Raw genomic sequence first — 21,937 nt, 5'->3', positions numbered from 1 at the left:
TCACACACTCAAATTAGAAACAAATTAAGCAGTACCTCTTGAGGTTTCAACTTTTCTATGGCTGTGGAGATGTCTGAGCTTTTTCCATGGAGACTGCCATTTTCCTGTAAACAGGCAAGTAGTAAGAACAATTAGGACAAGACTGAACATTCTGTATTGAAATCAATGGGAAGAACACTGGACTCTGAAGTCTTATGTTAGGCAACTTTCAATATATTAAAATAGAGACAGGGGAGTTTAGTTCTGTTTTCTTTTAAATGTGTATTATTTCTTTGGCTTATCACCAGACAAGATCTAGGAACCTCTGAGAAAAGCAAATAACCTCTACCTTTATGCCTGCTCCCTAAAAAACAGTTTGATTTTCATTCCCATAACCTATATCAGTGCACTCGGATCAAGTTTTCCTCACATCCTGGAGGCCGAGTTGTCCTCTGATCTTGTTAGGGTATGGAGAGGAAGTCATGTTATCCTCATGTGCAATTCTTGGACATCAACCAATAGCAAAACAGAGACTCACAAGCTGAAACAAAACCTTAAATACAAACAAAAGCAAAAAAAAACCACCCACCACCAACCATATACACAAGATACAGACACAAATTTATAAATAAATATATATATTCTTTAAACTCGTTCTGCTAAGTCCCTGCTTTCCCATTGATTTCAATGCAGAATGGAGTTTCTCCCTGTCCTATTTTTTGCAGAAACATATGGCCACCATGGAATAAGTTCTACATTTATATTTATTAGCCATTATAGCACTATTAAATAGACAGTTTCTAAAAGTTATTGATTTTTTGAGAAAACAACAATAGAGTTTTCCTTTAATATAAATTAAGACTTTATTTACAAAGTAGATAGATATATTTAGCAGACAACATGACCAGCCACACCTCATTTAACATTTCACACAAAGATGTACCGAAAACTTTTCCCTCTTAAATATTTTCTTACATACAATGAAATAATGGACATAATGGACCAAACTGCATTCACTACACCTTTTGAACTTTCTAATTTGGGCACCTAATTAGCAGCATAAACCAAGGTAGACATCTGATGTGCACAACATTTGCTCTGCCTCTGTGGGCTTGGCAGAATTTGATTTTCATTTTTGTATATTTTTGACAGATACCAATTTTTTAAACTTTTTTTGGATTTGTATCTACTTAAATTTTCACAGTGGTGTGAAATTATGGGGCTTAGGGGTCATACAATTACTTAATGACAGTAGATGTCGAGGTTCAAAAAGTTAAACTTTATAAACGATTAAATCACAAATGGTCAACATCATATGTCAAACTATACAAAGTAAAAATCCTTAGATCAACAAATCATACCAGTTTCTACCAGTCCATTTGTAACAAGCCTAATTGAAAAGTTTAAATCACTGGATTTTGACTTTAATAAGTCCTCAAAGCAGACTTTTCTTACTTTGCCTATCTATAAATTTTGATCATCATCAATGGAAATATTTTTCATTAGTTTGTATGTATACAGTGAAATCAATGTTTATCAACATTTACAGATAAAAATCCAATCCTTCCAAGCCTAATTAAACCACACAAGCCTGTCCTACAAGGCTGAATATGTAAGCATTTATGTTCACAAATTATGCTAAAATAAATTACTGAAATTACCATGCATGTCAGAGCTCTCTACAATTTAAAACCTGTTTTGATCGAAGCATCGTATTTAATAAGTTTGGAGTGAATATAATTTACACCATATTGACCTTAAAGTATGAACACACTTAGAAACAACTGGTACATGCAATTCTAGTTTATTCACCCAAAATTCACCCAAGATTTGCATGAGCACATGCGCAACCCAGATTTTTCTTTTTCCAAGATGTTCATGGTGCTACTTAACAAATCCACAATGACATATCATAAATTATTGGCATACGACAATATGAAGTATTTACCAGTATGAGAGGAATAGTAAAATAAGGATTTAAGACCAAATTCTGCCACCTTTACCCAGGCTCAATATTATCTTTGAATAGGCTAAATTATTTGAGCGAGAACCCTTCCATGGTAAAGCACTATTTAACGTGAGTAAGAGTGCAGAATCTGACGTAAGTTATTGGAGGGAGCAGGAGGTATTATCCTACTATTCTAAATCAAAGGTTACTGTTGATTGGCAATTTGTTTACCAATATTTAGCCTCTGACCCTCCACCCCCATTTTTCTTAAGATTTTCCGTACATTCAAGCCAGGCTTACATTCATGGTTCTTTCATAGCCTTAAGAGCAACAAAAGAATTAATCTTTTGTCCTCCCGCTAGCTTCAGGCATACCATGACATCATCAATGTCTCTACTTTCCAATTTGGGTGTGTAACTCATGTGCACCCGCAGTTTTGCCAAGGTATAATGGTTTTAATTTTTTAATTATCTGCTTTATCTCTAACCTCTAAAAACAAATTTCCAACTTCATATTATTGGAATAACAAGAATTCATATAAATGTGACCCTACAAATGCACACACAGGCGATCAATGTAGGATACAGAACCTAAGAAGCATAAACTCAAATCCCAGCGGGGTAATTCAGCTTTTCAATGATTAATATCCATATACAAGTTTCTCATCCATAATTATCAATGTGTTCAAGACATTTAGAACAAAAATATCAACACAGGACTACACATGTAATGCCATTTCAAATGCAGAAACGACTGTAAGGTCAACTAAACAAAGGGCTGGATTTCATGCCTTAAAGTTACAAACTATTTAAATATTACCATACAAACACTTCCAACACATTGTACAATTTCCACATTGCAGAAATGAGGTGGAAATTTATCATGTTAAGTCCTGTGTAAAACTACCTCAGACTTTGCCCAGGTCTACACTACAGAACTAGGTCGCTGCAAGGCAGTTTACATCAACCTAACTCTGTAAGCATCTACATGAAAATGTTGCTCCCGCTGATGTAACTCATCCTTTACCTCGAGTTAATAACTCCACCTCCATGAGGGGCGCAGCGCATATATCAACATAGTTATGTTGACGCAGCGTCAGTTGTAGACACTGCGCTGCTTACATAGAGTATTACTGGCTTTCAGAAGCCATCCCACAATGCCCCACACTGACAGTTCAATCAATGCAAGCGCTCCTACTAAGGATGCGCAGCGCCGACATCAGGAGCATAGTGTGGATGTGCAGAAGCAATTTAGTTATTTCAGTGGCTGTACATCGACATAACTTTTGTAGTGTAGATATATCCTTTGTGAAGGCAAGTCAGTTGTTTTCCCTCGCTGTATAAGTCTAAATCTGAGAGCAGTTTTTTTCTGCCTGAAATTTGCAAAAGGAACGCTACAAGTCTCTGTTTTATTATTAAGGTATCATTTCTTTACTTGAGACATACCTGGTCTCGTACCCTGAGCACATGACTGGAAGCTACAACTCCTGAGTTCTAATCCTGCCTCCAGCACCAATTCCATCTGTACCTCTGGCCTATATCTTAAGATCACCCAGAAACTTCAGCTGTTCTTCACTTGCAAATCAGTTTCTCTCGTACAGAACACGTTACATCTGTGCTCCAGGAACTGCACCTAGTTCCATTCCAGGTGAAATCTGGGATGCTGTTTTTAACTTTACACGCTGAAACATATTGGTAATCTCAGAGCCTATCCCTCTCCTCTGGTTTAAATGTAAAGGGACTAAGGAAAAGTGTCTGGACAGTTGAGGACTCCACTCTAGCGGGGAGCCAGGAGACCAGACAGCACTGGTGCTCCTGGTGGGGAGTGGGGAGCTGGGCAGACGCAGCCCAACTTGGAGGGGGGAGCCCAGGCAGCAACCCGACTGGGAATGGGAACCACAGGCAGCAGCCCATCTGGGAGCAGGGAGCCAGGTTCCCAGGGGAAGCCTGGCTCCGAGCAAGGAGTCAGCAGCCCAGGGGGAAGACAGGCTCTAGCTGGAACCCTCCACCCATCCCAGGGTAACAGCCCAAACCATGAGCAGCTTTCTTGTCAATTTTAAGGCTCCATCATGGAGCTGTAAAATTTACAAGAATAACAGTCAACTGCCAATATAAGTAACCTGCAGTGTCTATTCTACATGGACACTGCATCGCCCTAACTACACCGACATAAGCCCCATTCTTCTCTTGGAGGTGAGATTCTGATGTCGGTGTAGTAGGGGACTTACATCGGCAGGAGCAAGGCTGTAGCATGTACACTGCCATAGTTAGGTCGACATAAGCCACCTTACATCAACCTAACTCTTTGGCGTACACCAGGCCTACAAAACACTTTGAAAATGAAACACATTATTTATTTCTGTACTGTAGAGCACTATACAAGTACCAACTAATACTATTAGTGTTATGTGTGAAGTCACCAGAACATATCACCACAAGACAATAATATAAATGTTTGAAGGGATATATCCCTCGCAAATACTGCCACATCAGACATTCTTGCTCAATAATGCCACCTTTTGTTGACCATTCCCAAACCTCCTTAGAGTCGATTGGAAACCTTACCCTTGAAGGCTCGTATGAGGGACTTGGTTGACCACTTGTTCCCCAAGATGTAGCTCCTGTTCGCTCATCCATACCTAACAACAAAAAGAAAAATTCATGTGTATCATAAAATGCTAAGATGGAAAGGTAGTGTAATATTCTCTTGTGCAATAGCTTGTATCATTCTTCTACATGTAGCCTAAAATAGTATTTCTAGAAACATAACTGTATTAAACTAGCAAACAACAAACTATTGCCTTGCTGTCTGATTAAGGTAAGCTGCAAAAGAAAACCCAGATTCAAACTACTGTAGCTGGTGAAAAGTGAGTGTAAAGTACTAGATGGCCATTTGTGGGGCTTAGTACAAGTGATCCAGGTTATACACAGAAAGGCAGCACAGTCTGGTGTACTAAGTATGACAAAAGGACAAGAGACTCTTGGATCCTGACCCTGGCGGCACCACTTAATTACTATGTGGCTTTCAACAAGTGACAATATATTTGCCTCGATTTTTCCCAATTTGTAAAATAGGGATAATACCTACCACACAAAGGTGTTGAGAGGTTAGTTAGCTAAAGATTTCCTGAGTGATCTGATTTAGTGAAGTGTCAAGTATTATTTACAGCTCTGGTCTCTTGTTACCTAAATAGCAGTAACTGACAATGCTATATGGAGAGAATGCTCAGCAGAGGTATTCATATCCCTCAGTAGTGACATTTATGTTCAGTTAAGGAGCACCAATGTCCAACTCCAATGGGTACAATTAAAGTAGGCTAAGATCAACTTGTGAAAGGGTCCTTAAAACTCCAATTGGAATATGGAGGAACTTCCTGAGGGAAAAAATGGCTAAATGGACAGATTCACTTAAACATACAAACAACATTCTTAACTGTTTGATTACTGTATGATTTTTAAGGTTACCTGCTCTTTATTCTCATACTTCGTTTGTTTATTGCAGAGATGGCAAAAATTTCTACCTTAACTCAGGCTCTTTCACTATAAGTGAGACTATTATTTTAACACAGAAAAATTAGCAAAGATTTTTTTTTTTAATGTTAAGTGTTAAATATAGAAAAAAACCAAATATGCCAACTCTTCCAGTTCTGTAACAGCTCCTTTGGAGTCTGGAATGCAAATCCAAGTTACCACATTGAATTAACAAAAAATAAGGAAGGAGAGGAGGAGATGGGGAGATTTAACCTACTATAGTTTTAGCTGGAAAGTTAAATATTTAACCACTATTACTTTGTGAACAAGTGTATTCATATTAGAATTACTCCTCATACACACTTAACCACTGAATTAAAAAAAAAACACTCTTAACAGCTAATAATAAAACAAACTGCAAGATTACAAACAAACACATTCCCAACATATGATTCCCCCTGCCAGAGAAAGACAAACGGATTTTAGGAAAATTTGTTTCTTCCATTTGAAATATGAACTGCTTCAAGCAATCTGATCATGCAAAACTGATACATTTCACTATTGGAGCACCAGTATGTACCTCTAAAGCCAGCTGATAAACTGCTGCATGAAATTATTATTCCAACAGTTAATTCTGTGCACTTACCTGTACAGATAGAATTGCACAGAAGACTAGCAATTTCTATTCTATATTGCATGCCTCTCGCCATCTAAGGTTTGGTCTACACTGCGGGGATAGGGGGTTGGGAGGAGAATCGATCTAAGTTATGCAACTTCAGCTATGTGAATAACATAGCTGAACTCGATGTACTTAAATCTACTTACCGCGGTGCTTCACTGTGGTAAGTCGACGGCTGACTCTCCCGCGTCAACTCCCCCTACGCTTCTCGCTCCGGTGGAGTACCGGAGTCGACGGGAGAGTGCTCGGCAGTCGATTTGTCACATCTAGACTAGATGCGATAAATTGACCCCCGCTGGATTGATCGCTGCCAATCAATCCAGCGCATAATACAGACACACCCTAAGCTTCAAAAATAGCAGTGATATTCCTTTCCTCCTTCCTCCCAATCAGACCTCTCAGGTAAGATTTGATTTATAGCATATAGTTTTTAATTACAGCACTGCAAAACCTCACTACATATAGCACCAAGTGCATGGTTACTTCACACATACTGCTACCCAGTGCATTGAGCTCAATAACGATGAACCATTACAAACATTACAACTAGAGAACAAACATCCATATATATTACAATCCACAAACTGGCCTAACTGCAAAATAAAAGCATGAGACACTAAGGAAGGAGGCACAGAATACATAACTTGAACTGTAGGGAACTAGGGGTGATACAGTGCTCTAATCACGGTTTCCCTAAAGAATGTATTGCTGCAACAATATTTTAACTATAGCTCCTTAAAAGACAGCACGCAGAAAACATTTTATACTGAATGGTTAATTATATTACAGTGCCATCAGCTAAAAAGTGTTGGATCCCCATGGTGTAGCGCAAGAAAGACCTACAGGGTGAGAAAGTGCTCTTTAGAAACGCAAAAACACTTTACAGAGCTAGCCATTTCTGTGAGTTTGCCGCATTTTGCGGCTGACAGCCCTGTAGTAGTTTTATTGTAATTGATCCAGGAACTGAACAAAAAGTCACGGCTGGCACTGACAAAGGCAAAAGTAATCTTTTGGCACAAATGACTCCTTTCTGCCAGGAACAATAGCTGTAGTAATGCAAGTATTACTATAACATGGCTTCTAGTGCCTTGGTTTCAAAACAGAGTGTGAAAATAGGTATTTATCAAATCTAGGATTTAGTAACATAAGAAAAATACATAATTGTCAAAACATATCAATAGATGATAATTCTATAAATATAGTCTTAAGATCTACGGATGTCCTCAGCAAACCATGTGCTTAAGTCCTTTTGACTTCAAAATTCAACTCAATGAAACTTAAGCACACCTTTAAGGGCTTTGCTGAATCAGGGCATATATGAACAAGTGCTCTCATATTTTCATTCCACTACTTTTCTACTAAGATGGAACTAAACTGTTTCTTTCACAAACTGATAAAATGTTGGGAGGGGAGAAAGATGAGGTTCAAAACCCATAAACAGAAGGACTTCCCAGAAAAAAGGCTACTTACCTGTAACTGGAGGGTCTTTGAGATTAATGGTCCCTATCTGTATTCACACATGGGATATGCATGCACACCATGTTCCTGAGTCTAGCTCTCCTCATAAAAGGTGGTGCAGGCCAACCCCTCTCCCATTTCCCATTCTTCCTGCAGTTGAAAGAATCTGTAGCAGAGGGGACAGAAGGTGGATAGTGGAATACAGATAGGGACCACACATCTCAAAAAACCTCCTGTTACTGGTAACAAGTATCAGAGAGGTAGCCGTGTTAGTCTGCATCTGAAGAAAAGGGGTTTTTTACCCATGAAAGCTTATGCCCAAATAAATCTGTTAGTCTTTAAGGTGCCACCGGACTCCTCATTTTTGTTACTGGTAAGTAGCCTCCATCTCTTCTTTGAGTGATGGTCCTTGCATGTAGTCCATATGTGAGAGATTAACAAGAAGTGGTCAAAGAGGGGATGGGTGCAATGATACAGAAGTAATAGCGGACTGTAATACTACTGTCCTCACAGCTGTATTCAGAGCTCACAACTGGACCAGAGCGTAATGTCTTGTGAAAGTCTTATGAAGATAAGCAAAGAGCTCTTTGTTAATACAGCTGACCCACTGATCACTCTACTATTATCCCCTGCGGGGGAGGGATAGCTCAGTGGTTTGAGCATTGGCCTGCTAAACCCAGGGTTGTGAGCTCAATCCTTGAGGGGGCCACTTAGGGATCTGGGGCAAAAATCAGTACTTGGTCCTGCTAGTGAAGGCAGGGGGCTAGACTCAATGACCTTTCGGGGTCCCTTCCAGTTCTATGAGATAGGTATATCTCCATATATTTTAATATTTGTATTTATTTTTTACGGAAACAAATAGTTTAGATGTCTTTCTAACATCCTTTGTTTTTGCAGATAAAAGGCCAAAGTCCTTCAGGACATCCAGAGAATGTAACCATCTCTCTCTTTACCCACAAGGGTAAAAGCAGATACCCAAAGATAGCAGAGATTCCAGTGAATTCTGGAGACAAGTTGCTCTGGGGAGCCCCAAAAGAAAAATGCTTCCACTTTGATGAGTAACAGCTTCTCGTAAAGTCTTTCTGCTTTGCTTAAGATGGACTGCACCCTTTTGGAACATGAGTGCTCTATTTCCGATGCCCATCCAAATACCAGGTTCTGAGTTGCAGAAGTCTCAGATTGGGGAACTTGAAGGTGCTCCTGTGCTACGTTAGAAGTTCCAGCAATGCAGGGATGTTCACAAACGGTTAAAATGAGAGCTTCAGTAGATCCGCAAACCAGAACTGTCTCAGCCAGTTGGGCACAATCAGGATGACTTGAAATCCGTCTTGGCAGATTTTCCGTAGAAATTGTAGTATCAATGGAACGGGAGGGAAGGCATACCCCAGGCGACCTTTCCATGACACCAGAATCTCCCATTCATGGTCTGTGAAAAAGTGTCTGCTCAGTGTTTTATACCCATGGTAAATATGCTGCTGATGGTGCATCAACCTTTGCATCGCCCTAATTCCAGAAGGTGACTGCCTCTATGCACAGAAGGAGAGATCTCACTCTCCCCCCCCCCCCCGCTTATTTATATAACAAAAAAAAAAATCTTCATGTTGTCCAACATTATTTGGACACGTCTGGAAGGCACTGCAGGCTTAACAGGCTGCCCAGTGTTCCCAAGAGCAAGGTTTCAGTAATGATGGTTGCCTTGTGAGTCAGTGTGAAGAAAGAACTTCTCCAGTTCGGTCCACCAGATGAGAAAGTATAAAGCTTTGGTGAGAACGGTCACCTTGCCATTTATGTTGCCCTTTTCTGGTGAGCACACAGAGAGAAGCCAAGCTTGTAGGCAATGAAGACAGTCTGGCGAACAGCATTGTATGTGTGCATGAGGAGGCCATGCAACTGTTGAGGGAAAGGCAAGTTCTGATTGACATCCTGGATCTGATAGCGACCTGACACCACTCAAGATGTAAATATGCTCTTGCTGTGTTCGAGTTCAACTTCATCCCTATAAAATTCATGAACCTCGTGGGGGTCAATGTGGATTTTTAGTGACTGACACAGACACTCAGGGAAAGCAGAAAGCTGAGCAGCTCACTGAACTTCCTTGTAGGAATTGCCAGTCAGAAGCTAGTCATCGAGGAAAGAAAAGACTGTAATTCCCTCTCTTCTGATCCAAGCTGCCATTATTGAAAAAAAATAGTGTGTGGGGGGGAACTTTGTGAGGCCCCTCAGTGCTGTGGCTAGACCGAAGGGTAAGACTCTGAATTGGTAATGATCTATATCAAAGATGAACCTGAGGAACTTTCTTTGAGCTTGGTGGATGTCTAATGTGAAAATATGGATGTTTCATTTCGAGAACTGCAAACCATGTGCCCTCCTTTAGCAAGGGAATTACTGATGCCAAGGATATCATGCAAAATATTAATTTTCAAATGAACCTGTTCCACTATCTCAGATTGAGAATTGGCCTCCAACCCCCATTCTTCTTGGGAATCAAGAAGTAAGGGGAATAGAATCCCCTTCCCTTGATGCTGAGGTGGAGCCCTTTCTATGGCTTCCCTGAGGAGAAGGGAGTTTACTTCTTGTTGTAAAATCACCTCATGAGAGTGGGGGGGGGGAGGGGACAACGGGAAGGGGGTTCATAAGTAGGAGTTACCAGAACCTTGATCAGATAGCCATCATGAATAATCTCTAATGAATAGGGCCCTTTCAAATTCAGGGTCATGAAAAACGCGTCACAGACTGTGAAATCTGGTATCCCCCCCCGAAATCTATACTATACAAATTTGACGGGGGAGATCAGCGTTTCTCAAATTGGGGATCCTGACCCAAAAGAGAGTTGCGGGGGGGAGAGGGGTCACAAGTTTATTTGAGGGGGATTGTGGTATTACCACCCTTACTTCTGTGCCGCCTTAAAAGCTGGGCAGCCGGAGAGTGGCAGCTGTTGGCCAGGCGCTCAGCTCTGAAAGAAGCACCCTGCCAGCAGCAGTGTAGAAGTTAAGGGCAATACCATACCATGCCACCCTTACTTCTGCGCTGCTACCTTCAGAGCTGGATTGCCGGAAAGTGGTGGCTGCTGACTGACGGCCCAGCTCTGCAGGCAGCAATGCAGAAGCAAGGGAGACAATACCATACCAGGTCATCCCTACTTCTGGGCTGCTGCTGGTGGCAGCTGTGCCTTCAGAGCTGGGGTCCCAGCTAGCAGCCACCTTTCACCAGCAGCCCAGCTCTGATGGTAGCACTGCCGCCAGCAGCAGCGCAGAAGGGTAGCAGTTATGCAACACCGCCCCCCCCCACCCACAATGACTTTGCAACCTGTCCCCCCAACTTCTTTTTGGGTCAGGACCCCTACAATTACAATACCATGAAATTTCAGATTTAAAGTAGCTGAAATCATGACATTTTTGATTTTTAAAATCCTATGACCATGAAATTGACCAAAATGGACCATGAATTTGGTAGCACCCTACTAATGAACCTTTATCTGTAGTTGGGGCCCTCCAATTTCTGGCAAATTGGGTAACAGTCCCGGAGTATCAAAGATGGGGAACGAAAAGGCACCAATAATCGGATGAAAGTCTCAACAGTCCTGTCTAACGAAACTCTTAACTTGGGGGTTAGAGTACAATCTAGCAGTGTATGTTGCAGAGGCTGGATTATTTGCATGGTGGCTTGCGAGGACATTGGTGGTAAAAAGCGGAGGAGGTGGTCTTGCCCTATACCCCATCTATGGCGTTTTCTCTTAGAGGCAGAGATATAAATGTCCAGCAAGTGAACCGTTGTCCTCAAGTCCTTGAAGGAGTGGAGAGACTCATCTGTCTTCTTGTGAAATGGGTTGACAGTATTAAAAGGCAGATCTTGGATGGTATTCTGTATCTCTCTAGGGAAACAGAGGATTGCAACTATGAGTCCAACCTCACAACAATGGCCAGAGCCACCCCCCCTAGATGCAGCATCTGCTATGTTCACCAGGGCATGGAGGGAAGTTTTGGCCACTAATCTGCCCTCATCCACTAAGGCCTGGAAGTGGACCCTATCCTCCTCAGGGAGTTTGTCCTTTAATTCCATGAATTTAGTATAATTAATAAAATCCTATTTGGCCAAAAAGGCCTGATTAATTGAGATCCTGAAATGGAGGAAGGTGAAAGAGAAGATCTTTCTCCCAAGATGGCCGAGTCACTTGCACCTCTTATCAGAGGAAGTAACCTTTGGGTGCAATTGCTTGGACTGCTATGTAACCAACTGCACCACCGAAAAGCTAGGCAATGGGTGAGAATAAAATCTCGCCCCCCCCCCCCTTAGACGGAACAAAGTAGGAGTAGAGCACAAGAAGCAGGAATGTGTCAAACTGTCTTTGCTGGGTCCATAATGACATTGCTGATGGGGAGGGATGCTCCACTAGGAACAGAAGGCTCAAGAACATCTAGTAAACTGTCCTAGGGCTCTTGGACTTACTTAAGCTGTAGCTCCACAGCCACCCTGTGCATGAGCTCTTGATGTTGCATAAAGTCACATGTTGGAGACAGCAAAGATGACGAGACTGCTCTCAGTACTTTCAGAACCAGTAGATCCAGATCACCTTGCCCTTCCAAACATTTTAACAGGGCCAGTTGTGGATGTCCAGGCGATGGCAAATAAGACTCCTATGCTGATCCTGGGTATCTAGGGTCAGGCTCCCACAGTCCCCAATATTGCCACTAGGAAGGATCAACTGGCAGAGGAGGACCCCATGGCATAGAGTATCACCTGTCTTTTGGCCAGTCGTATCTGGTCGAAGGCTGGAACCCGAATCTTCTGGGGCTCCTCTCTCATGCCACCTCCACCTGATGCTGCAGACACTCCTGCAGGGTGTCAGACTCATCCAAAGAGAAAGCTGGGTCCTTTACCTCTGGCAGAACCAATGGTTGGCAGGTGGGATGGGAGAATGACTCTGCATCATTGGAATAGTCGCTTCTTCTGGTGTACCAATGTCCTGGAATACAGATGGTCCAAACGGGAGGGGTGAATACAGCTAGGAAGAGCAAAGATATCCTCCAGGGAGACGTAGGTCTCAGATTGCCCCAGGATACGAGGAGAGTCCACTGGCAGAGCGATCGGAACAGGAGCTTCCTTGGTCACTGTGGTGACCATGTCACAATCGGTACAGAATTGGTTCTAGAAGTGGATGGGAGCACTAAGAGCTGTTTATCTCAAGCCTTCAGCCTAGGAGCTGAAGTCAGAACCATCAGATATACACCCTTGTGCACCACCTTCTCCTGTCAAGAAGATTTATTCGTGCCTAGGTCCTTAGCACCCATGTGCGCCAGCTCTCCAGACTTTCATGGTGTCAGGAAGAAGCAGTTTTAGATGAAAATGGCCTTGCCCCTATGTCTATGAGTGCCCCTTGCTCTCATGTGAAGCCTTCTCCTTAGGCTTAACAGTCTTAGCCTCCATTTCTGAGTTCATGCTCAGAGGGGTGATGTCCACTTGGTGAGAATGATGTAAAGGAGGCGCCCCCGGCCAAGATTTGATTGGGGCTCCATTACTTCTTCATCAGATGTTCTCTGGGTCTCAGCTCCTGACCCTCACAAGTTCGGGATGGAGGGTAGGGAGGATCAGTGGCAGATGCTGCACTTGGCAGAAGTATGAGGCAAACCCAGGCAGTACAAGCAGCATTGTTTTTCATTGCTCACCATAAAGAAGCAAGGGTAAGAAACAGTTTTTGAAACCCCTGGACCCTGGGCATAATCCCAGACTTCTTGGGGGGAAGACGTCACCAGGTGAGGAAAAGAATAGGGAAAAACACTATCTAACTACACTATGCTAGACTATAGTATAAAGACTACGAAAAAAAAATAACTGTATAAAATATCTTACACCAATGACACAATAGAAAAGGAGCTGAGAACACCAAAGATTCCAACTCACACCATGCAGCAGTAAAAAGGACCTAAAGAGGCATTGGCCCACACCATCTTTTATGCCCTCCGTTTCGAGAGAGCTACAGCGTATGTGTGGACCAATGAACACTGCTTGCAAAAAATTCCGGGTTCAGGCACATGGTGCAAATACATATCCCATATGTGGAATACACATGGGGCCCATCACTTGAAGAATAGCTTGTTTTTCTGCACACTTACTATTCATCATTACTCTGGCTGATTGTATTAATACTGGATGTGGATAACTCAATTTCTATGAAGTAAAATTTGTCATTTTCTTGCCTCTTCAAAAATTTGTTTTTCCTAAGGTAGCAGTGTGTGTGCGCGCGCGCACACACACACACACACACACGTATGTTTGTGTTGATTATAATAAACTTCCTATAAAAGACAACATGATAGGACTTTAAATACTAAATACTGAAATCCCAACTCTGAAACCTTAAATCCAATTCACATACTTTTAAAGGTTTCGTTTGTCTTTTTAAAAATGTCAAAAAAGTACAGAACTTTAGATCTCAAGCTCTTTTTAAAAGAAAAACAAACAAAGAAGAAAGGTAGCTGCCTTGTTACTCTGACGTATGCATTCATTTTGAAAAACAAGTTCAAATATATTCATCTAAAAAAAGATATTGGCTTTTATAACCAACTGAAATGAAAATTGTTGTTTTTGCTGGTATAAGACAAAGAGGACCATATTTAAAACTTATTTCAACAGACAAACTCTAGTGCTCTTGTAAACAAGGCAAAGATAATATACTTTATAGGTTTACCATCTGCTATGGTGATGATAAAATAAATGATTTGACCGAAGAAATCAGATTGTAGCTTGTTAAGGCAGGTACTGGAGGTATGAGTTGCTATCTTTTATAGCTTCTTTATCCAATTTTGTTCTGGAGTAACGATATTCCTTCAGATAAGATTCAACAACTGAAATCAATTACAAAACAATGTACACAGAGAAACAAAATGATATTGATTATATTTTACATCCTAGACACCCAAACAAATAAATCTAAGCAAATGCTTCATATTGCAAATGTCTGAAGTATGAGATTGTAGTGAGGCAGGGTGGCCTCCTTCTGACACAGACAGGGAGGAACCTTCCCTGCCCCCTGGTGGATGGAGCCAGGCTGGGCCCACCCCTTGCACTGGAAGCAGAGGGGCATAACAGGAAGTATAAGAGTCAGAGCCTCCAGCTCAGTTGAGGGAGAGCCAGAGAACAAGTCAGATGCTGCTGGCCCCTGAATCAGGGACTGAACTGCATCAACCCCTACCTCTGGAGGAATATCCCGAGGAGCTGATGGAACTGCCAGCTGCCAAGTACCCCGAAGACCCATGAGCAATGAAACATTATGACCAGGTAGGGATAGGAAGTAGCCCAGGAAAACCAGACATTAGTCCAGCTGTGTTTGCTGAAGCCATGGTCAGCATGTTTTGGTAGGTTCCCCGCTGACCCAATGGCGGGATTCCCCACCACTGTTAGGGCCCTTGGCTGAGACCCAGTGTAGTAGGGTGGGCCTGGGTCTCCCTACCTCCTGCTGCTAACCCCACCGCTGGGGTGGCAGTCTATTCACATTAGGCTGGACAGCCTACATTTGTTTACTGTCTGTGCCAGTCAGAGAGCTGGGCCATAGACTGCTTCTGCTTTGCTCTACCCCAGCCAGGGAGCTGGGCCATAGACTGTTTTTTATCTGCCCCATCCAGTGGGCTTGAGCCTAACGACTTAGTATTGCTCGTCCCTGCCCAGAGGGCTGAGCCTGTTGTGCTTGCTGCCTACCCCAGCCAGAAGGTTGACTACAGACTCTTTACTGACTTACAGTGCTAATAACCTGTTTATTGTCCCTCAGCCAGTAGGTGGCGTAGTGAGGTGGAGTGATCTCCCTCTGACGCAGACAGGAAAGAACCACTCCAAGCCCCTACAGAAATATTATGGCCAGGTCTTCACTACAGGGGGGGGGGTCGATTTAATATACGCAAATTCAGCTACACGAATAGCGTAGCTGAATTCGACCTATCAGAGCCGACTTACCCCGCTGGGAGGACGGCAGCAAAATCGACCTCCGCAGCTCCCTGTCGACGGCGCTTACTCCCACCTCCGCTGATGGAGTGAGAGCGTCGATTTGGGGATCAATTGTCGCGTCCCGACGAGACGCGATAATTCAATCCCCGAGAGATTGATTTCTACCCGCCGATTCAGGCGGGTAGTGTAGACCTAGCCTATGACACGAGATGTGTCTGTTTTATTTCTACATACTTTGGTGGTGGGGGGAAATGTGAACCAGAAAATGATATTTTTAATTAGCCTTATAAAGCAGCCAAGAAATGTTTCCTCATAATTTTTAAAAACAAAAACTCACAACCAACTTTCTGCAGATTTTGTGAATCACAACAGTATTTTTAAATTTCTGCCTACTGAATATCACACCCTTATTCCAGTAAGGAAACATCTTGCATGTAAAAATAAATGAAATCTTTTTCACAGAAAAGAATGCAAATATTTTATTTCTGTTAACAAAGAACCTAAAGTTCACAAGGGTTCTTAAGTGGTTAAGAACAGAGAAAAGATTTCCACGTGTTATGTACCAGCATAAAGAAACGTTATTTAAAACTGAAAGGAACCTAACAATAGATTTAATGTGGTCTTCTTAAAATACACAAAGCTAGGTGCATTTCTCAAACCAAAAGGAGAAATGAAAACTAGGCAGACTATCAGCAATCTAACCACTGAAGTGACACAGGGGGTAAACCCAGATTCACCACTGAAGTCTGATTATGAGATAACATTTTCGCTTCTCGCCAGCTAAATATTGAAGTTTTGCATGGAAAGACAAAGGGGGGTGGAGGGGAATGGTTTAATACAATTCATGGAAGAGGACCAGATAATCCCCATTACATGAATTACTCAAAATTAAAAATTCTATTGAAAATTTTGCCATATTAACCAAGAGAGATGAAAGAGTTTTGTGCCAGAGTCCTTTCCCAAAGCACAGTCCTTGTGGCATGGTGTGGCCCTGTAGGCACCTGACCCTCAATTCCCTCCCAGTTCTCCCAATTTCTTAATTGCAGGCCAGAGTACTTAAAGTAATCAGAAAAAAATCATAGAAATGTATGGCTGGAAGGAACCTCGAGAGGTCATTTAGTTCAACCCACCACGCTGAGGCTGGACCAAGTGTACCTATATCTACCCTGACACGTTTGTCTGACCTGTTCTTAAAAACTTCAAATGACAGGGGGATTCCACAACCTCCCTTGGTAATCTATTACAGTACAATAACTCCTCACTTAAAGTCGTCCCGGTTAACGTTGTTTTGTTGTTACATTGCTGATCAATTAGGGAACATGGTCGTTTAAAGTTGTGCAATGCTCCCTTCTAATGTAGTCGTTTGGCAGCCTCTTGCTTTGTCCACTGCTTGCAGGAAGAGCAGCCTGTTGGAGCTAGCTGGTAGGGGTTTGTAACCAGGGTGGACCGGCAGCCCCCTTAAGTTCCCTGTGCAGCAGCTGCCCAGCAGGCTAGCAATTGCAGCTGTCCCTCTCCCCACTGCCATGTACTGCTCCTGCCCTCTGCCTTGGAGCTGATCCACGAGCCTCCTGCTTGCTGTGCGGGGCAGAAGGGGAAGCCTAATGTCAGGGTGTCCCCCTCCCCCCAGTTCACCTCTTCTCCATATAGAGCAGGGTGAGGACACGGACGGAGAGAGACAGAGAGAGCTTGGGGCAGCAACTACTGTCTCAACTTCCTATCCACTTAAAAAGACAACATACTTAAGAGTGGGTCAGCTTACTTAAAGGGGCAGTGTGCATTTCTCTCTCTCTCCCACACACAAGGTGTGTGTCTGTCTCTGTCTGCTATGCTGTCTCCCCTCCCCTCCATTCCTGCTGCCTTGTAGAGTGTGAGAGGCAACATTAACAACGTGTTAACCCTTGAGGGCTCAGCCGACTGCTAGTTCATCATTTAGCAGCAAGGCATTCCCTGGGAAATATCCCACCCTCAACCAAGCTTCACAATCATCATAGCTGTGAACAGTATTAAATTGTTTGTTTAAAACGTATACTCTGTGTGTGTCTGGACAGACAGACAGTTTTTTGTCTGGTGAAAAAAATTTCCCTGGAAGCTAACCCCACCATTTACATTAATTCTTATGGGGAAATTGGATTTGCTTAACATCGTTTCACTTAAAGTCGCATTTTTCAGGAACATAACTACAACGTTAAGCGAGGAGTTACTGTACTTAACTATCTTTATAGTTAGAAAGTTTTTCCTAATATTTCCTAATATCTGACCCTCATCTCCCTGACTACAGATTAAAATTGATTATTTCTTTTCCAACCTTCAATGGACATGGAGAACAATTAATGTTCCCCTTCTGGGGGTTCAATTTATTAAAACTTTATGAAATACAGTCTCCTTTAGCCCTGCAGGCCCAAACCCTTCCCTTTTGGGGTTCCACATTTCATTCTCATTCCAGGGCTTCAGATTTCTGGTCCCTCTTTGTTACCTCTCTCCCAGGGAGTTCTGTCAGTCCCACTGCAGCTCTCTGTAGTCTTTTCTACAGGCCTCTTCTTGTCCTGGTCCCTGAACTCACAAATCCATCCCCCAGATTAAGAGATTTTACAGTCCTCCTTCATGGGGCTGTGCAAAGATTAAAGCAGGCTTCCTCAGCCTACCAGGATCCCAGGATTCCAGGGCTATTCCACAGAGCCTCACTTCTTCCTTCTCCTTCTCTGGAGTCAACTAACAGCTGGATTTTATCCTGTTCAGGAGGTAGCTCACCAATTAACACCTGACCCCCATTTCCAAAGCTTGTCTGCAGCTCCCTTAAAGACCCGTTTCCTTAAAAGGGGCCAGGTCATGGAACAGGGTTGGCAGGCCCTGAGCCCCACTACTCCTTAAAGGAAACTACCATCCTGTTAAAAGCCTAACAAATTAAGTCAGATGAAAGAAGTACAATACAACCACAATATATTATATTTAGTAAAAGGAGTGACTGGGGACTGCATTACAGTATACTGATGCAAAATACAAGTCTACATTGCGCTTGGTAAAATAATTGTTCTAAGTAAATAAAAGTTGAGTATTTCATTAAAAAGTACTTAAAAAAAAACTATTCAGTCGCCAAAAGGCTAGATTCTATTGTGTTATGCTGGTTTAAGTCGGAGTTAACTTACCATCAATTGTGTTAGCGCATGTTTACAACAATGTGAATTTTGCTGTCTCTAACTTCAGTATTCAATACCAAACATCTAAATCATACAGAAGCTGTATTAAACTACAATGAACTGATGAAAGGGTTAAGATAATGACAACATGGGTACTGGATAGCTCAGATATTGTTAATGAAATGTTGCATTCCATCTCAATACCCCTCAATATCACTTTTAATAGTAATAATCAACAACAAATAACTTGTATTTATAAAGCATCACTCATTCTCAAGAAACCAGAAGAAATTCACCTATAGCATATAATTAAACTACTCACACAGTGAAGACATGCAACAGCCATGTGCACTAGTATGGCAATCATTTTGCACCAGCAATGCTATACAATGTTTATATTATTTTTAGTTAGGGAAATTGTAAATTTCCCCAATTGAAAAATTGCAGGGGAAAGAATGCAATTACTCAAGTGGGAGAACAGGCAGAATATAATTACTCAAGTGAGAGTTTTAGCTGGGATTGACAACCCTATTTTTGCAGAATGTTCTAAAACAGGGGTAGGCAACCTTTCAGAAGTGGTGTGCCAAGTCTTCATTTATTCACTTTAATTTAAGGTTTCGCGTGCCGGTAATACGTGTTAACGTTTTTTAGAAGGGGTCTCTCTCTAAGTCTATATTATATAACTAAACTATTGTTATATGTAAACAAGGTTTTCAAAATGTTTAAGAAGCTTCATTTAAAATTAAATTAAAATGCTGATCTTACGCCGCCAGCCTGCTCAGCCCGCTTCCAGCCTGGGGCTCTGTTCGCTTAGGCCTGCAGCAGGCTGAGCAGGGCCTGTGGCCGGGATGCCGGCTGGCAAGGGGCCGGCAGCCAGGACCCCAGACCTGGAGGGGGGCGGGGGAAGAGGATTCACCTGGGAGGGGGGGGATTCAGGGGTCAGGGCAGAAGGCTGGCGGGTGTGGAGGTGCAGGGCAGAAGGCTGGGTGTTGGGGGCGATTCAAGGTCAAGGCAGAGGGCTGGGGTGTGTGTGGGATGTGTAGGGCAGAAGGCTGGGGTGCTCGGCTCGTGGGGGTGCTCCCAGCCCCCTGCCCTGAGCAGCTCAAGGTAGGGGGCTGGGAGGGATATGCCCTGTTCCACCCCCTTGCCCCAGGCTCCGTCCCTACCTCTCTCTGCCTGCTCTATGGAGCAGTGAGCACGCTGCCGCTCGGCTCTGCTCCGCTCCCCCTCCCCCTCGCAAGGGCCATCGCCAGCAGGGAGAGGGAGGAGGAGGAGGAGGAGGGGCTGGAACACACCAAGCTGTGGGAAGAAGTGGGGGAGGAGGGAAGCTTGGCTGCCGTAGGACCAAGCTTCTGCCTCCTGCCCCCGCAGGGGAGAGCAGTGGGCGGGGGGGCTGAGGGCCGGGACCCCCCTCACCACCACTCTCCCCAGCCAGGGCTCCCCCCGCTTCTTCCCCCAGCGTGGCGCTTTCCGGCCCCTCCGCCCCTCCTCTCACCGGGCAGGCAGCGTGCCACTCAAAATCGGCTCGCGTGCTGTGTTTGGCATGCGTGCCATAGGTTGCCGACCCCTGTTCTAAAAGATCTCTTAATGACCACTCACGGTCACGATCCAAGTACAGTGCAAGGCACAGGGGGAATTTGCACTGGTGATGCCTGCACTATACATGTTCTATGTATAAACAACAGACTTTAGTCTCCAGTGCTGACAATTGAGCACCTGTTAATCATTCTACTTTCACAAGCTAAAAAAGAAAAAAGTAGCGAACCCATCTCTGCATCTAGGAGTACTGCTTACAGATGTATTTTAGAAAGCAAATGACCTACAAGAACTGCTTTCTTTCCAATATAGCACATTGTTTTTGGCTGTACACTTTGTCAGTTTCAGAGTAACAGCCGTGTTAGTCTGTATCCGCAAAAAGAAGAACAGGAGTACTTGTGGCACCTTTTTTCTAGCACACTAAAATAATTGGGTTGTATAGATTAGAAGAAAATGAAAAAAATAGGACTTAGATTTGCACACAATCACTGAAAGCCATCTTGTTCAAACTGGAAAACTGCACGCAAAATGTCTTTTGTTTGTTTTCAGTAGTACCCATTAGCTTCATAAGTCAGTACCAATAAAGCAGTTCCTGTATAACTATCAAGTACATTTTAGGGTTTTTTCACTGATTACCTAACACAATTTGCTATTTAAAAACAGCTGTGTGAGCAATTACTATTCTTAGCTTAATTCCACAACCAATTCTATTCATTTCCTGTAATGAGGCTTATGTATTCCCTCTGTAGAAGAGTCTTAGACTATTAATTCCTTTAATGGCAGTATACATAGATCAGCTTCTGCCATTACTTTTCTGTGTTTTCCTTTTCCTTATGTTCTCAATTTGCTAGTCTCTAAATCATCATTCCATTAATCATTCTACACCAGGGGTAGGCAACCTATGGCACGCGTGCTGAAGGCGGCACGCGAGCTCATTTTCAGTGGCACTCACACTGCCCGGGTCCTGGCCACTGGTCCAGGGGGCTCTGCATTTTAATTTAATTTTCAATGAAGCTTCTTAAACATTTTAAAATCTTATTTACTTTATATACAACAATAGTTTAGTTATATATTATAGACCTTATAGAAAGAGACCTCCTAAAATGTTAAAATGTATTACTGGCATGTGAAACCTTAAATTAGAGTGAATAAATGAAGACTCGGCACACCACTTCTGAAAGGTTGCCGACCCGTTCTACACACTGAACAATAACCCCTGAAGTGAACTTCAGTTTTAAATACAATATAACCTGAACGTGGCAAAACTGATACCATTAAGTACATTATAACTTATGTAGATATATCCAAACAGCTCAAAGTTTCATTAGTGGCAAAGGAAAACACCAAATACTTCTGATTTAACCCGATTCCTAGAATGAGAAGTGGAAAAAAAAACAATTCCCCGCAAATCAGAAAGTACGGGGAATTGGCAGAGAAATAACAGCAAACCAATGCCTAGTTCCAGACAAGTAGGATAATACTGTATTACAACAAGCCAGAAAAAGGATTTACCCCAAGTCTCTATGTGCATGTCTACACTGCAGTGTAAGCTCGAACTTCAAACTCAGGCTCAAGTCCCACCCCCTTCCCCTTCCATCTACACACAAACTGTGCTGAGAGCTCAGAGCTAGGGTCCCAAGACCCCATGGGGAGGGAGGGGTCAAGCCAGGACCCAGGGTTCAAGGACCCTATTGCTTTGCAGTGCAGATGCAGCCCCACTGGACTCATGCTCTGGGAATCTGCCAAAAGTATTCCACAATCTCATTCTTTGTCCTCTGGACAGTCAAGTTTTCCCACA

At 42.9% G+C, this 21,937-nt stretch overlaps 1 protein-coding gene across 6 annotated transcripts in view; it reads right to left on the bottom strand.

The window, feature by feature from the left end:
• The window catches only part of TCF12 (transcription factor 12), a 308,920-nt gene that overhangs the window by 182,602 nt on the left and 104,381 nt on the right, over positions 1-21,937 (bottom strand). For 3 of the 6 annotated variants that reach the window (XM_054041495.1, XM_054041496.1, XM_054041494.1), the window contains exons 5-6: positions 4,492-4,565; positions 36-104 (exon numbers count right to left, since the gene is read on the bottom strand). In XM_054041495.1, coding sequence (XP_053897470.1) covers positions 36-104; positions 4,492-4,565 — 143 coding nt within the window. The remainder of the gene's footprint in view (positions 1-35; positions 105-4,491; positions 4,566-21,937) is intronic. The other 3 variants (XM_054041501.1, XM_054041498.1, XM_054041497.1) reach the window with 1 other exon arrangement.

Source organism: Malaclemys terrapin, chromosome 10 (genome assembly GCF_027887155.1).
Source record: "Malaclemys terrapin pileata isolate rMalTer1 chromosome 10, rMalTer1.hap1, whole genome shotgun sequence".
Lineage (NCBI taxonomy): Eukaryota > Metazoa > Chordata > Testudines > Emydidae > Malaclemys > Malaclemys terrapin.
The sequence above is the reverse complement of the archived record's forward strand: the minus strand, read 5'-3'. Positions and strand labels throughout refer to the sequence as shown.